Source organism: Drosophila yakuba, chromosome 2R (assembly GCF_016746365.2).
Source record: "Drosophila yakuba strain Tai18E2 chromosome 2R, Prin_Dyak_Tai18E2_2.1, whole genome shotgun sequence".
Taxonomy (NCBI): domain Eukaryota; kingdom Metazoa; phylum Arthropoda; class Insecta; order Diptera; family Drosophilidae; genus Drosophila; species Drosophila yakuba.
The window spans coordinates 18,374,782-18,390,871 of NC_052528.2; the positions used below are offsets into that span (position 1 = coordinate 18,374,782).

General features: G+C 45.6%; 4 protein-coding genes across 4 annotated transcripts; all 4 read left to right on the forward strand.

The window, feature by feature from the left end:
* Positions 1–163: 163 nt before the first annotated feature.
* Positions 164–4,268, forward strand: LOC6531250 (rho GTPase-activating protein 21). Its single transcript, XM_002092023.4, has 7 exons — positions 164–716; positions 778–1,010; positions 1,064–1,864; positions 2,146–2,312; positions 2,394–3,383; positions 3,450–3,757; positions 3,821–4,268. Exons 1-7 carry the CDS (start codon positions 580–582, stop codon positions 4,176–4,178), a joined length of 2,994 nt encoding a protein of 997 aa, XP_002092059.1. The 5' UTR covers positions 164–579; the 3' UTR covers positions 4,179–4,268.
* Positions 4,269–4,687: 419 nt separating this feature from the next.
* Positions 4,688–5,201, forward strand: LOC6531251 (protein PET100 homolog, mitochondrial). Its single transcript, XM_002092024.4, has one exon. It carries the CDS (start codon positions 4,815–4,817, stop codon positions 5,061–5,063), a length of 249 nt encoding a protein of 82 aa, XP_002092060.1. The 5' UTR covers positions 4,688–4,814; the 3' UTR covers positions 5,064–5,201.
* A 1,694-nt stretch (positions 5,202–6,895) lies between these two features.
* On the forward strand, positions 6,896–9,017 carry LOC6531252 (facilitated trehalose transporter Tret1-2 homolog). The gene is made up of 2 exons (XM_002092025.4): positions 6,896–7,666; positions 8,204–9,017. The coding sequence occupies exons 1-2, from the start codon at positions 6,965–6,967 to the stop codon at positions 8,897–8,899; spliced, it is 1,398 nt and encodes a 465-aa protein (XP_002092061.1). The 5' UTR covers positions 6,896–6,964; the 3' UTR covers positions 8,900–9,017.
* A 514-nt stretch (positions 9,018–9,531) lies between these two features.
* On the forward strand, positions 9,532–16,081 carry LOC6531253 (endoribonuclease Dicer). Its single transcript, XM_002092026.4, has 8 exons — positions 9,532–9,887; positions 9,947–10,077; positions 10,184–10,361; positions 10,725–11,035; positions 11,100–11,802; positions 11,877–12,434; positions 12,500–12,674; positions 12,733–16,081. The coding sequence occupies exons 1-8, from the start codon at positions 9,855–9,857 to the stop codon at positions 15,834–15,836; spliced, it is 5,193 nt and encodes a 1,730-aa protein (XP_002092062.1). The 5' UTR covers positions 9,532–9,854; the 3' UTR covers positions 15,837–16,081.
* Positions 16,082–16,090: the final 9 nt, after the last annotated feature.

Consider the following 16,090-nt stretch of genomic DNA (forward strand, 5'->3'; position numbering starts at 1 on the left):
GCAAGAACTAAAAGAGAGTAAGCTAAAACATTGCACTCTGGCAACACCCTAAGGTATTTTCCTTCTTTGAATTGAGAATCATCAGAACAGGTGATTCCAGAGCAAAACTTCTTTGTAAAGGCTGTTTTATTTATAAATAGTGATATGGAAGGTACAACACTGTCGAAATAAAATACAAATACGCAAATGTGCTACCAGATCAGCGCGTACGATTTCCTACCGAAGAGGTCATAATTTGGCGCTATAGCCGCGGTCACACTGGTTAGGTAGCGTCTCGTTCAATTTTCAATTTTAGCTGTTAAAATTCGCGAGAAATGTGATAAATGCGGAGTTATATACTCACGCAATAAACCTTCGACGATAATACACTCCTAGAAACGAAATCATTACGGGCAGAAGTGAAAGGAGTAGCCTTCGGGTTAACGAAACGAACTTGTCATTGTCCTTCCCAACGTTGTTGTTATTTTCCTTATCCGGTGGCAGTCGTTATTATTGTTGTTGTTGTGGTTTTTCGTGGATATATACAGTGTTTACTCGATTGTTTCGACGGATACACACACAGATTGCAAGGAAACAACGATGGACACGGACCATGCGAACCTAAATGATTTCAGGGATCGCGATTTGGCCACACGCATGCGCCGCTGCAATTACGAGAAATACAAATCCCTGGTGCGCATGCACCTATCGTTTGAATTGGAGCTCAATACGGATGAGTAAGATGGATCACGTTGGCATATGCATGTTCACCACATTACTGATAATTCCCTTGTATAGGTTTGATCTCCCCTGTCACGAGATCGTCTACGAGGACAAGGGTAAGCTGAAGAAGTGGAACCGCCTCTCTAAAAAACATCGCTTGGGACATGGAGCAGCTGCCACATCCTGTGCCGCCGGCTCCGGCAGCAAATCCGTGGGCAATAGTCCCACAGAGACACTGCAACAACAAATTGATCCGGGATTTTTTATGCATCTGCAGGAGCTCAAGGAGTTCCTAATGCTGGAGAAGAGTAAGTTTGCTGAAGATCTCAAAGTACTTTCATTAATCGATCCACCTTTGCAGATCTCACCCAGGAAGGCATATTTCGCAAGGCTGGCGCCGTGTCCCGGCAAAACGAACTTCGGATGCACATCCAGCACGACAAACCACTGAATTTGGAACTGGCCGGCTTCTCCGCTCACGATTGTGCCACCGTTTTTAAAGGTTTTCTGTCCGAACTTCCAGAACCCCTGCTTACGGATGCCCACTATCCGGCGCATCTCCAGATAGCTCCGCTCTGCCAGGCGCTCAATTGTCAGCCAACGGCCACTGCTGAGCGTCAGCAACACCTCCTCAACTCCGTGCAGCTGCTTCTACTTCTCCTGCCCGAGGAACATCGTGAACTCCTTCAGCACATTATAGAAATGCTGCATGCTGTGGCCAAGCATGAGAAGAGCAACAAAATGAGCGCTGAAAACTTGGCCACTCTCTTCACGCCCCACCTTATTTGCCCAAGGCAACTCCCACCCGAGGTGCTGCACTACCAGGCGAAGAAAATGTCCAGTATCGTGACCTATATGATCGTCCGCGGACTGGACATCTTCGAGGTTCCTGGAAAGCTGTCTACCGACATCCGGGCGTACTTTCTTGAGCGCAAAAGAAAGAAAACCATGTCGCCGGAACAAACGCTCGACGAGTCCATCTCGGACGTCTCGACGGTCAACACGGTGTACACTTTTGTAGACCGAGCCGCCACTGCAGCGGCCACAAATACGAACAATACGGACACGGAGCTGGCGCAGCTTTATGCCCATATCCAAAGCATGCCGGAGTCCTCTAAGAAGCGGCGTCTGATTAAACAGTTCAACAAGCAAAATGGGCAGGGTAAATTAATTTATATCTTTAATGCTTTGATGCCCTCTAACTCTGGGTCTTATGATTTGAATACCTCTGCTAGTAATTTTAAAATTACTTGAATTAAGGTGAAAGTAAACTAAAATCTTATTGATATAGTTAAAATTACGCAAGTAAGATGTTTAATTTCACACATACGATAATTACAAATAGCGAGGTAATTTTTGAGAAAAAGTTAAAATTATTAAAGATTGTATTATCCCAGTTTAAATATCAATTCATCCAAATTATTTATGATTTCATTTGATTAGGCACTCCGTTGCAACTGGTGGTAATGAATCGTTTGAAGAACAACGAGGCCACTCGAAGTGCCAAGTCCCTGGGTGATTCCATTAAGAAGCACATTTTCCACAAGAGTCTCATGTCGCGCACCCCAAAAAGAGTGCCACCCAGTTTTCATTTGGCTAGTGGATCCGAGGTAAGTCCTGTACGTGGACTATACTGCTGTGTCTTTTAACTAACCGCATGCCTTTTTAATCCATCGCATGTTTATCACCAGACGCCCAATATGTCGCATGTGAAACCGCCAAAGATGCGGGTGCTGTTTCAGAGCCCTACGCCACCCACACCCACCTCATCGACCATCACCAGCGTCACGCTGGCCACTAACCCACGGCATCAGCTTCAGAAATCCATCTCATCTGCTTCCCTCAAGATCGAATCCTCGTCCTCGGACAGCAGCTCTAGCTGTGCGACCAGCGGTAGTATATCTGCTCCAGTCAGTCGACAGCAATCGAAAGAATCGGACGGGGGAGCTGCTGTTTCCGGCCAGGACCTGGATGAGATCGATGCCGATTGCTGCGTGACGCCTTTGAAGATCATGTCAGCGGTTGCAAAGCAGCTAATTGACAAGAAGAGCGTTGCCTGGGACGAGCACCGACTACTGGAGATTGAGGAGTACTCGAATCCTTCTACGCCCGTCCAGCAATCGACGCGGTACAAGTCGGAGCCTAATCTCTCAAGTATCCTGCCACAGGTTGACGCAGAGGAAGAGGACGACGGCGCACTGACGCCCATTATGGAGGGCCGCAGTACCATGGTGGCAAGCAGCAGTCATATGGGCAGATCAATAACCCGGAAATTGATGAAGGGCGTTAGCATGGGTAATCTTAGATTCCCATTCAGCACGCCGGAGACAACCAAACGACTGGTGCGAAGTGTTTCTGCCACGCTCAGGAGGCGTCCCAGTGGCGAAGAAGGCAAACCCTGCCCATTAGCAGCGGATGCACCACTTCTGGAGGACGTAGACGATAGCGATGAAGACGACGACCATCATGGGGCCGTGGATGAGGAGGACGACGATACACTTTCAGAGAACAATGGCAGCTCCAACGAGCTGCCCGCCATGAACCTGGGCTATCAGCAGATACTACAGAGCAGCGTGTACCGCAACATGGATCTCATTACGAGCACACCAGCTTTACATATGGGTCGCCGTTCCATGTCGCCCATTACCAAGTCGACTCAACGCATGCCTAAGGCGATGCAGGTGCGACAAGGGACAAGTGATACTTGTAGTTTCTGTTAATTACAACATATTTGTTTTACGTTATAGGAATCTATTATGACTCCCCGCTCTCGAAAACCGGTGATGCTGCTTACTGCCTTAGCTGGCAATGGCGAGAAACAGCTAAATCTGAGCTTCGCCGAGCAGGATGAGCAGGATTCGATTGGTGGCACGCCGACCAAGCAGCTGGAGCCACCTTCGCTGCACAGCGAGGATGCCACTTCATTAGGAGGATATGCGGATATCCTGGGGCAGCAGCAGAGCTATGCTCTCTTTAATCCCAGACAGAGGACGACCAGCAGTAGCAACAGCAATGAAGACTTAAAGCCCTCAAACGCTTTATCCAGTGATTTCAAGTGAGTGTTGGTCAGAGATGTCAGTTGAGCATAGTTATGACATTATGATTCTGTGATCCCCAGGGAATATTTGCTCACGCGCAGTGTCCTTACCGCCAGTCCAGCGGATTTATCGTTTGCCAGTCGGTCGGATGATTTCGGTGGCGCCAGCACCACCCAGGATATCGACGACTTGGACGAGACCGATCTGAGCCCCAGTCTGCTCTACTGCCTTGACGGAAACGAGCCCACTTTGGCCTCACCCTTTGGCAACAGCAACGGCAGGAAGCGATCGGCGGGCACACCCTTAAAGTCTACGATAACTACTGACCTCGACGTGGATAACAAGGAGAACATGGAGAACCTGCAGGAGGAGCACTCGCGCAACAAAAAGCTGCTTATTACTTCTCCCGAGAAGTATCCGGGCGAAACGGCCCTCTAGCTTTAAATCGATCTTTTCGCACACCTATGTATTTTCATAATCTAACGTTAAAACCGTTGTACGGTTTTAAAAAATCATCTCTCATCAAAATATTTAAGAAAAAGTCTGCTTCCGTAAAAAAATGTTTTTGGTATGACACGTTTTAGCTTGGCCGCGTTCTAAAGTTTAGCATAAGTTCTACATTTTAAATGCATGCCTCAAAAATTAAAAGATACATATATAATAATATATAATCGGAAATTAATCGATGTTTTATTGCATGGCTTTAAGTTGTAAATGTGTTAGCTCTGTGGGGGGTTGTTGCAGTAATAACTGATAAGTAGTTCAAAAGTACTTCAGATTGTTGAATGGTAAGGAAAGAAAACACAATCGCGCGTAATAAGATTGTGGAATTTCAAGGTGGACGGATGAGTTTCAAATAAAGTTTTTAAAATTTCTTGTCCCAATAACGTTTTTTGGACAGCTGTCCCAAAATATATGTTCGCCTTATTCAACACAGCTCGCCCTGCCCCCAACGACAGGCAACACTGAGTTAATTGTAATCAGCTGTTTTTTGTTTATAGTTTTGAGGAAAACACAATTTATTCGACGAAAATTTCGTTTTATCACGACTACCCAACGCAATAATACAACGAAATGGGTACCTGGGTGCTGGAGGTGGCCAAGATGGGCATGTACATGGCCTTTCCGGTGACGCTGTTCCACTTGTTCAACCAACCGGAATACTTTGAAGAATGGGTGACTAAGAAGAAGCGGGAACTTTATCCGCCGGAGAGTAAAAGCCACCACGAGGAGCTGCAGCGCGCGATCCGGGAACACCACGCCCAGCACGACGCCAAAATGATGCGTGCTATGGAAGAGGCGGAGGGCAAGCAGCAGAAGTAGATGATTCACCAGCACCAATCCTTTTAATCCCAGGTTATATAACCGGGGGCAAGCAAACAACCGATCCGGATGGAAGTGACTAACTGCTCTGTAACGACGTAATAAAAACATTTTGTATTAAACCAAACAACACTCGAATCCCGATAAGTGTTTACCACTGTAAATCATCAGGAAATAACTATGATGCGACTCCAGGGGATACTTGAAAGTGCATTTGGAGTCCCATGTCCCATTATCTGGGGAAAACAGCTCGATTGCAGGCCAAGAGCACTCGGTGTGGGTTGGCTTGATAAGGCCATTACATGATCATTGACACGGTTGCAAGTGGAATCCACAAGGAGAGGGGGCAACTTGAAATCGCCATATTCGCTATATTCTGTCGAATATTATCACCCGGTAATCGCTTATCTACGGCCGAGCCCGCTCTGCACTGCCCGCCTATCAGAGGAGTCCTCGAATCCGCTCGGTGGGCCATCAACGGTTCCATCCAGTACGCTGATAACCGATAGAGCCGCTTGACCGCCAGGTGACCGTTGCGTCTTAAGTGTACAGGTATTCCGCGATTTTGTCACAGTTTGGGGTCCAATCTGGATCGATCCAATAGGGGATTTTCATACATGTGTTTTGGGCGTGATGCGATGCGATGTTGGTTACGCCAAAGATTAGATGCACTCCCCGCGATTTACGCTCATTCAATTATTTTTTAGAGTCTGTCGTCTGTCTCCGCTATTATCTGCTTTTCACACGGCAGCGCCGAATCATTTGTGTCGTAAATAACAAAATACCGGAAAGGTTTGACTTAATCAAGCCGAAGATAGGGTACTCTCAATTGGGATGAGATTTGGCAAAATTACCCCAACAACATTTGCAAATGGTAAATACCCAACCATTTGTGATTAAATACCTCGGTAATCTTTATCTTATCTTAACACCAGTAATATTTCGAATTCTACTGTATGTATGGATTTTATTTAAAATTTTAATTGTTGCAGATCGCAATGGACCAATCTTCCAAATCGAAATATTTATCTAACAGAGCAACCATAATACTCCCTAAGATATTGACTAAATTAAACGCTTTAGGTGATACACTCGTTACCTTCACACCTTGTAGAAAATTAAGGGAGAATGCTTAGGCAAATTTAAATAATATTAGTATGCCCTGTCAAGCGCCTTCTAGATGTTTGTGTAGTATATATGAGTTTACATTTATTTATCACTTTAACATGTTTTAATAACTTGATTTTTAGCAAACCACCTATTCATAAATTCATTTCTTACACCATCTTGCTCAACAGCTTTTTAGTGCGTTTTACAGAGTAGTTTGCTCATCGAATTAAAAGTCAATAACAATTACATCTGAAACATAACTGCCCAGTGGAATTTAAAAGGTCGATGAGCATACTTCGCACAATAAGAAGATGATGAAGCATTTATTGGGGTCTTTTCTCATTCGGGGGACCACCTCGTTCCACATCACTTCGCACTTACTCCAATTCCAGTCCCAATCCCAATCCCAAGGGCTAGTGGGCAGACTTCGCCGCAGGGCATGTATTCGGGTAATTGTTATAGAATCGCTTGATTGCTACAACATGTAGGAACATGTGTTGTTGGTGGAGGCGGGCGTTTAATTAGCTGCTTTGGCTTTCAAGTGATTTTGGGCGCTCTCAATGACGCTCTGCCTCCTATCATCTATCACCTGGTTCTGTGGGTGAAACTATGGGGAACTGATTTACGGCTATGCCTTGCGGTGCTTGACTTTCTCGGTCGACTTCGCTGCTTTAGTTATCGCATGAAAAGCGATTTTTCCAGCGTAATAACGGTCGCGTGGCGAATTCAGTTCGTTTCCGGCGATCGAGAAGGAAACACCTATACAAAATATTTCTAATACATCCCTCGCCATGTCCAAGGGATCGGTATTGCCACAATATATTGCCGGCTTGTCGGCCAGCTTTGGTGCCCTCTGCATGGGGGCCTCCATCGGTTGGTCCTCGCCCGTAGAGAATATGATTTCGGTGAACACGGACTACGGATTTCCCATTAGCTCCAGTCAGTTCGGTTGGGTATCCTCGCTGCTGACCCTCGGTGCGACCGTGATCTGTATACCGATTGGGTTTGCCATCGATTGGATCGGAAGGAGACCCACCATGTTGGCCTTAATTCCACCGTACATGGTGGGCTGGGTGCTGATGCTGTTCGCCAATAACGTGACCATGCTGTACTTCGGACGATTCATCCTTGGCATGTGCGGCGGAGCCTTCTGCGTGACTGCACCCATGTACTGTACGGAGATTTCCGCAACGGCTCTTCGAGGCACCATCGGATCCTTTTTCCAGCTGCTGATTGTGTCGGGCGTGTTGTATGGCTATTTGGTGGGTGCCTTCCTGCCCCTGCTCACCATCAACATCCTGTGCGCCATTCTGCCCGTGATCTTCGCCGTCGTACACTTCTTCATGCCGGAGTCCCCCGTCTACCTGGCCATGAAGGGACGCAACGATGATGCCGCCAAGTCCTTGCAGTGGCTGCGCGGCAAGGATGCCGATATCGATGATGAGCTCAAGGAGATCCTGGAGGAGTCCCAGAAGCAAAGTGATATGCCCAAGGTTAGTTAACATTCCTCTAGTCAATCAGTCATCAATCAAAATCGATCGATATTAAAGACATAATGGAAATAGTTATAATTTGTATCGCAAAAGGGAGACCTTGACCGACTGTATTATTTATTACTTTTTCCATTATCACATAATCGGAAGTTATATAGTTACCCTGATAAAAGAAACGTTGTAAATTCAGAATTATCACATTGAATCTAAATAACTTCGCTTTGATTTTTATTCATAAAGGATTTTAATAACTTTAACATTATATTAACATTACATTTAAATATGAGATTTTCCAGAACGAGGGAATTGTTTATTCAAGAAGTGTGAAAATGCTTTAATTATGTTTCAATCTTTAGCCTTGATTCAAGAAACTTCATATTAAATTATGCAACTAATATGTTTTGCATTTTGTAATCAGTGCAGATGATAACACTTATCATACCCAATAAATACATTGATTTGGTTAGCTTTATATAATCTTATATATAATATACAAGATGAAGATTAGCAAATAGCTCAAAATTATTTTCATTGCAGGTCAACATTCTGTCCGCCCTTCGTCGGCCCATCGTCCTGAAGGGTCTTGGAATCGCAGTGCTTTTGCAGGTCTTTCAGCAGTGGACGGGAATCAACGCCATCCTCTTCTACTCCACCTCCATTTTTGAGGATACGGGCTCTGGCATAAGTGGCAGCGATTCCACGCTTATCATTGGCGTCACCCAAGTGACCAGCACACTGGTGGCCGTGCTCATTATCGACAAGGCTGGCCGCCGCATCCTGCTCGTGATCTCCGGCATCCTGATGGCCGTGTCCACTGCTTTGATGGGCGTCTACTTCCAGCTTAAGGAGAGCAATCCCGGCTCAATGGACAACTTCGGCTGGCTGCCGATCAGCAGTATCTGCATCTTTATTGTCTTCTTTTCGATTGGATTCGGACCGGTGCCGTGGCTGGTGATGGCGGAGCTCTTCTCGGAGGATGTGAAGAGTGTGGCAGGATCTATTGCCGGCACCAGCAACTGGCTGTCGGCCTTCATGGTCACGCTGCTCTTCCCAATCCTCAAGAACGCGATCGGGGCGGGTCCAACCTTCTGGATCTTCACCGTGATCGCGGTCCTCTCCTTCTTCTACTCGCTGTTCTTCGTGCCGGAGACCAAGGGCAAGACGATAATCGAAATCCAGGACATGCTGTCCGGCGGAAAGGGTGTCAAGAGTGAGGACAAGAGCCAGACGTGAGGGTGTCACGTAGTCGTAGCGATACTTTTTCATAGTCTCTGTAAGCCAATAAGAAAATGTTATGTATAAGAAGTGACGATCATAATCAATAAAGCAAAACCAACCTGTATATAAACTATCAGAATTTTCGTACAGTTTCTGTCTGTAGTTTCTTAAGTACTTCAATTAGACACGACAACTAGTTTTCATTTTGATAAGATTTCAATAGTATCAAAAGTAGAGTATCAATTGAAGCCAAATTTATTCTCAGGAAGCTCTAGATACACTGTATATGGTATAGGCTGTTATGACAAGATGTATTCTAAAGCATTACTATATGCTTAATTAATCATTTATAAGGCAATTTACGAATTCTTAAATATGAACTTACAGCACTAAAAAGTAAACAAAGTATCCCAATTATTTGGTTAAAAAATTGATTCCGGATTACTAATTACTCTACTGCTCTTCAACATTGTATTACTAGCGACCAATTCACATACAATCTAATTATGTTGCAGTTTGTAGCAGTAATTTGTTTCAAAGATTTAAGTGATAAGGAAAGTGAACCGCCCTGCATAGTGTGACCAGGCCGTGTCAAACACAATTCGCAATTCGCACAAGGCATTCAATAAGAACCGCTGGCCAGTCTGCCGTCTTGAGATATTTTATTCTTTGTGTTTGACTTACAACTTTATTTTCCTCTGTCAATTTATTGATAGTTCTTCATTTAAGGAAGTGTTACCTCGAGAATAGTGTCCACAATTGCGCCCAGTTCGACTGCAAGTGCCGTGAGAAGAAAGATATATTGCCAATCAGCTAGTTGCCAGCCACCCACTCTACCGGCTTCCGACGTTTTTTCATAAACCGGGGAAACACACGATTACAATCCGACATAGAAGTCCGTGTGATAAGGAATTCAATTGGAACTGGCCACGTCAGCTATATCGAGCAAAACCTAGTGGATTCTGTAACCATGAGCGGCGATTTGGAAGGGGTGGTATTAAAGGTAATAATACTTGCACCCACAACCGCATTTCCCACTATAATATGTAAAATCCTGACCAGCCTCGCAGCTATCAACTTCGCTTGGTCGACCACCTAACAAAGCACAATGGCATTGTCTACCTGCCCACAGGATCTGGGAAAACGTTCGTGGCCCTTCTGACCCTTAAGCGCTTCTCCCAGGACATGGACAAGTGAGTAACGAATGGAGTTCGTGCATGGTAACTCCATACATACATATTTACACAAATGTACATGCATATGTTGGTTACTTTCATCCGATTTGTTTACATTGACCAGGCGGTTGGAAAATGGCGGAAAAAGGGCGTTGTTTATGTGCAATACCGTGGAATTGGCCCGTCAACAGATGGTGGCCGTCCAGCGGCACACAAACTTGACGGTCGGCTTTTATGTTGGCGATCAGGGAGTGGACGAATGGACGCGCGGCCAATGGAGTGATGAAATTCAAGACCACCAAGTGAGTATAGCGGAGTCTAGGATGGCGGATGCATGACGTGTCACCTATGGTCACGTTCGAAATACACGCACATATGTACATATATATGCATATGTACGCCACTTGAGTTGAAAATATTAGGATCAGCATTTTTATAGTCACGTAGGATCGGGTTTCGCAAGTCGTCATGTTCATTTCGTCAATATTTCCTAAGAGTTCTCTTAATCGGTTTCAAGATATGATGGGTTAATTTGTGTTCCAGGCTTCGGTGTACTAATATTCATAGAAATTAATATTTATAGTTTATATTAATACAATTCTTTCACAATTAAATCCACATTTGGTTCTAAACTGATTTACTATTCATATGCAATCTTTCAACAGGTTCTTGTAGGCACGGCCCAGGTGTTTTTGGACTTGTTCACCCAGAGCCACATGACTTTAAGCTCCGTGAGCGTCGTGATTATGGACGAGTGCCACCACGGCACTGGTCACCACCCGTATCATGAGTTTATGCGATTGTTCCTCTGCGCTGAGAAAAATAAAGCGCTTCCGCGCGTGGTCGGCCTCTCCGGGGTGCTAATCAAAGGAAATGAGATTAAGCAAGTGGTCAAGAAGCTCAAGGAGCTGGAGATCACTTATCGGGGAAACATCATTACCGTGTCCGACACCGAGGAGATGGAAAACGTAATGCTGTAAGAGAAGCGTGTTTTTTTTTTTTTTTTTTTTTGGTTTTTCAACAATTGTGTATTTTTTCAGTTACTCCACCAAGCCGAAAGAGTATCTGATTACGTATCCAAGTCAAGAGCGAGTGTTTCTGGTTACGCAGTCAATACAATCACAAATTCAACAGTTCTTTGCGACCTTAGACCTCATGGATATTGGCGTTCAGCCGGTGCGAAGGTCAAAGTCGTTACAATGCCAGCGAGATCCGCAGAAGAAGAGCTCGATAAAACAGCTGTTCAATGACTTTTTGTTCCAGCTGCAAGAGTATGGTATCTATGCAGCATCCATTGCCATCATCTCGCTGATTGTCGAATTCGATTTGAAGAGGCGACAGGCGGAGACGCTGAGCCTGAAGCTGATGCACAGGACAGCCATGTCCTTGTGCGAGAAAATCCGTCACTTGCTGGTGCAAAAACTGCGAGACATGACGGATGAAGACGACGATCCTGACGACAAGGTGAACACTGAGGAGGTCATTCTTTCCTTCTCCACCCCGAAGGTGCAGCGATTCCTGCAGTATCTAAAGACCACCTTTGCCAATAAGGATCCCAAAGATATCTGCTGTCTGGTCTTTGTTGAACGCCGCTACACCTGCAAGTGCATTTATGGCTTGCTGCTCAACTTCATTGATTCTACGCCTGAGCTGCGAAACGTGCTCACTCCCCAATTCATGGTTGGCCGCAACTCTATTTCCCAAGACTTTGAGAGCGTCTTGGACAGAAAGTATCAAAAATCGGTAGGTGGCGGTAGTTTCGAAACTTACTTGCTAAATATGTTTTTAAAAATATGTATGTTCTAACCTTCTCGCAGGCCATTCAGCAGTTCCGGGAAGGTAATGCCAATCTTATGATATGTTCAAGCGTCCTAGAAGAAGGCATCGATGTGCAGGCCTGCAATTATGTATTGATTCTTGATCCGCTTAAGACCTTTAACATGTACGTGCAGACAAAGGGTCGGGCTCGTTCCAATAATGCCAGTTTCGTGTTGTTCTCCTCTGAGCTGGACAGGGGAAAGATATCCCAGCAAATCGCTCAGTATCGCACAGCGCACGCTGAGATTGCCGAATATTTAAAGGACAGAGTACTAGAACGAACTGAGCCAGAAATGTACGAGGTTAAACAGCACTTTCAGGACGTTATTCAGCCTTTTATCAATGAGCACGGTGCCGTGTTGCTACCCAGCTCTGCCCTGATCCTATTGCATCGCTACTGCCAGTCAATGCCCACGGATGCTTTTGGCTTTGTAATCCCCTGGATCAGTTCATTGCAAGAAGATCAACGAAAAATACTATTCGGTGACTGTGCCAGGTCAAAGGAAGTGGTTTCAATCCAACTCCCACTAAATTCCAAGCTAAAGAACACTATTTATGTAAGCTAAATCAGATTGAAAATGACAAAATCAAAATGCCTTAAATGCTTTAATTTTTTGTTTAGAGCGATCCCATGGACAGCGTTAAAGCTGCCAAAGTATCAGCTGCCTTTAAGGCGTGTAAGCTACTTTACCAGTTGGGAGAGTTAAACGAGAGATTCCTACCCATAACATTGAAGGAGCGCGTAGCTGCTATTGCTGACGTGCATTTTGAGCACTGGAAGAAGTATGGCGATGATGGTGGGTTCCCAATAACTCACATAACATCTGTTTACTTATCTTAACATTTAACCCACAGTGACTGCGACAGTGCGCAAGGACGCGCCGAAAATAGTCCGTAACTACAAGACTGACTGTCCGGCGGAGTTTTACGACGCACGTCCGCGTGTTGGTGAGCTCTGTTATGCTTACGAGATATTTTTGGAGCCGCAGTTCGAATCGTGTGACTACACGGAGCACATGTATGTAAACCTCCGGACACCGAGAAACTATGCTATATTGATGCGGAACAAGCTACCCCGCCTTGCAGAGATGCCCCTGTTTAGCAATCAGGGTAAGCTGCACGTTCGAGTGGCCAATGAACCACTTAAAGTAGTTATCCAGAGCTCCGAGCAGCTGGAGCTGCTCCATCAGTTTCACGGAATGGTATTCCGCGATCTCTTAAAGATCTGGCAGCCGTTCTTTGTGCTGGATCGTCGCAGCAAGGAAAACTCCTACCTGGTGGTCCCTCTTATACTGGATGCGGATCAACAGAAATGCATTGACTGGCCACTGGTGACCAAATTTCAGAGACTGCCCCAAGCCGAACATTCCAGTGTACATCAACGGAAGCAACAAACTGCTCCCCGTCCAGAAGACTTTGAGGGCAAAATTGTGAGTCAATGGTATGCTAACTTTGAGCAAAAACGCATGCTGGTTACAAAAGTGCACCGTGAACTAACACCGTTAAGCTTGATGGAACAGAACCACCAAGATAAGACCTACTACGAGTTTACCATGTCGAAGTACGGCAACCACATTGGTGATGTTGTGCACAAGGATAAGTTTATGATCGAGGTCAGAGAACTTACGGATCAGCTCAATTTCTACGTCCAAAATCGTGGAAAATCGTCCGCGAAGAGCAAGGCTAGAGCCAAAATTATTCTGATTCCGGAGCTATGCTTTAACTATGAATTTCCTGGCGATTTATGGCTTAAGCTGATCTTCCTACCCAGCATTTTGCGCCGCATGCACTTCCTTCTCCACGCGGAGGCCTTACGTAAGCGATTTAATACGTATTTAAACCTCCATCTGCTGCCGTTTAATGGATCAGATTACATGCCCAAACCACTAGAAATCGATTTTTCGCTGAAGCGGAATGTCGACCCCATGGGCAATGTCATACCAACTGACGATGTCGAAGAGCCGAAGTCCCTTCTAGAACCAATGCCCACAAAGTCCCTTGAGATGTCCATGGGTAGTCTGGAAATAACAGAGTTAGAAAATTCCTGGCAAACGTATATGGAGCCGGTGGATTTGTCTCGAAAACTTTTGAGTGCGTATCCCGTGGAGCTAGACTACTACTATAAATTTACCATGGGTCAGGTGGCTAAGCTGGAGAAGATGGAGTTCGAAGATAGGGAGTACTGGACAGAATCTCAGTTCAAGATGCCCAAGGGTAATATCTATGGCAGCGGAACTCCGACCATGATCAACACAAACCTCGCAGCCTTGATGCCGTCGACTCCGACTGTTCAAGGAGCGGTAAAACCACTGGCCATTTTGCAAAAAACTGTTTCCGGAAAACATATAACGCCTGCGGAACAGGGCGAATTTTTGGCAGCAATCACTTCCTCGAGCACCGCGGATGTTTATGACATGGAGCGGCTGGAGATTCTGGGCGATTCCTTCCTAAAACTGAGTGCCACGCTCTACCTGGCCAACAAGTATTCGGATTGGAATGAGGGCACTCTCACACAGGTCAAGTCCAAGCTGGTGTCTAATCGGAATCTGCTGTACTGCCTCAGCGACACGGACATTCCCAAAAGGATCAGCACCATTCTGTTTACGCCTAGATACACATGGCTTCCACCCAGCATCAGTTTGCCACACAATGTGCTAGCCTTGTGGCGAGAGAATCCCGAATTGGCGGTCATGGTAGGCCCACACAATCTCCGTGACTTGGCACTCGGCGAAGAGGAGTCCATGGTGAGTGGCCACTGCAGCGATATCAATTACAACAACTTCGTGGAGGGATGTCGAGCGAATGCGCAGTCCCATCATGCGGGCGCCGATTTTTCTGCCGAGGTTAACTTCTGCGTGGGGCTGGTCACGATCCCCGACAAGGTGATAGCTGATACCCTTGAGGCGCTATTGGGCGTGATCGTTAAGAATTACGGACTGCAGCATGCCTTCCGGATGCTAGAGTACTTTAAGATTTGCCGGGCGGATATTGGCAAGCCCCTTACTCAGTTACTGGACCTCGAACTAGGCGGCAGCAAGATGCGGGCGAACGTGAACACCACAGAGATTGACGGCTTCCTCATAAATCACCATCATTTGGAAAATAATCTGGGCTACACGTTCAAGGATCGGGGATATTTACTGCAGGCACTCACCCATCCTTCGTTTCCCACTAATCGCATAACCGGGTGCTATCAGGAACTGGAATTTATTGGCGATGCCATACTGGACTTTTTAATTTCTGCCTATATTTTTGAGAACAATACCAAAATGAATCCCGGCGCTCTCACAGATCTGCGTTCCGCTTTGGTCAACAATACTACGCTTGCCTGCATATGCGTGCGGCATCGCTTGCACTTTTTCATCCTGGCGGAGAATGCAAAGCTTGCCGAGTCCATAGCCAAATTCGTGCAATTCCAGGAGAGTCAGCGCCACAGGGTGACCAACCATGTACGCATTCTGCTCGAGGAAGCTGATGTTCAGTCGACTACGCTGGACTTGGATGACGATCTGGATATGACTGATTTGAAGAATGCACTTAAATCCATTTCTCACGAAGAAGAGAAAAATGACCCACCAAAGGGTGATTTCAACATGTCCACTAACGTGGATGTGCCAAAGGCGTTGGGGGATGTTCTGGAGGCTCTTATTGCAGCCATTTACCTGGACTGCCGCGATCTCCAACGTACTTGGGAGGTCATTTTCAATCTCTTCAAGCCGGAACTTGAGGAGTTCACGCGAAATGTGCCCATCAATGCTATACGCCAGCTCACTGAGCACAAGCATGCGAATCCCGTGTTCAGCTCGCCCATCATCGACCAGGACAATATGATGGTTAGCTGTCAGTTTACTTGCATGGAAAAGTCGATCAAGGTGTATGGATTTGGAAGCAATAAAAACCAGGCCAAGCTAGCGGCTGCTAAGCATGCCCTTCAAAAGTTAAGTAAATGTGACGCCTAATATGATGGTTATACACTAGTTCCACATCCCTGGAATTTCTGCTAAACTGCATAGCATTTGCTATCTGGCTTTGAAGAAATTCTTCGGAAGAAGAAAAGAAAGCTCATCTAATGAATTTAAAAGCTTATATCAATTAGACTTTTATAGCATCTGCTAATATTTGATTTGAACAATAATTGTACATGACTTATATAAATAATTATAAACTTGTTGACCTACCAGATATTAAATGTCTAAAACAGGGAGCATTTCTG

Excerpts from the sequence above, each read along its gene's own strand:
- LOC6531250 (XM_002092023.4), top strand. The coding sequence starts at position 580 with ATGGACACGGACCATGCGAACCTAAATGATTTCAGGGATCGCGATTTG. Across the intron at positions 2,313-2,393 it reads ATTTGGCTAGTGGATCCGAG|ACGCCCAATATGTCGCATGT; the intron begins GTAAGTCCTGTA and ends GTTTATCACCAG. Across the intron at positions 3,384-3,449 it reads GCATGCCTAAGGCGATGCAG|GAATCTATTATGACTCCCCG; the intron begins GTGCGACAAGGG and ends TTTACGTTATAG.
- LOC6531251 (XM_002092024.4), top strand. The coding sequence starts at position 4,815 with ATGGGTACCTGGGTGCTGGAGGTGGCCAAGATGGGCATGTACATGGCC.
- LOC6531252 (XM_002092025.4), top strand. The coding sequence starts at position 6,965 with ATGTCCAAGGGATCGGTATTGCCACAATATATTGCCGGCTTGTCGGCC. Across the intron at positions 7,667-8,203 it reads AGCAAAGTGATATGCCCAAG|GTCAACATTCTGTCCGCCCT; the intron begins GTTAGTTAACAT and ends TTTTCATTGCAG.
- LOC6531253 (XM_002092026.4), top strand. The coding sequence starts at position 9,855 with ATGAGCGGCGATTTGGAAGGGGTGGTATTAAAG. Across the intron at positions 10,362-10,724 it reads ATGAAATTCAAGACCACCAA|GTTCTTGTAGGCACGGCCCA; the intron begins GTGAGTATAGCG and ends ATCTTTCAACAG. Across the intron at positions 11,036-11,099 it reads GAGATGGAAAACGTAATGCT|TTACTCCACCAAGCCGAAAG; the intron begins GTAAGAGAAGCG and ends GTATTTTTTCAG.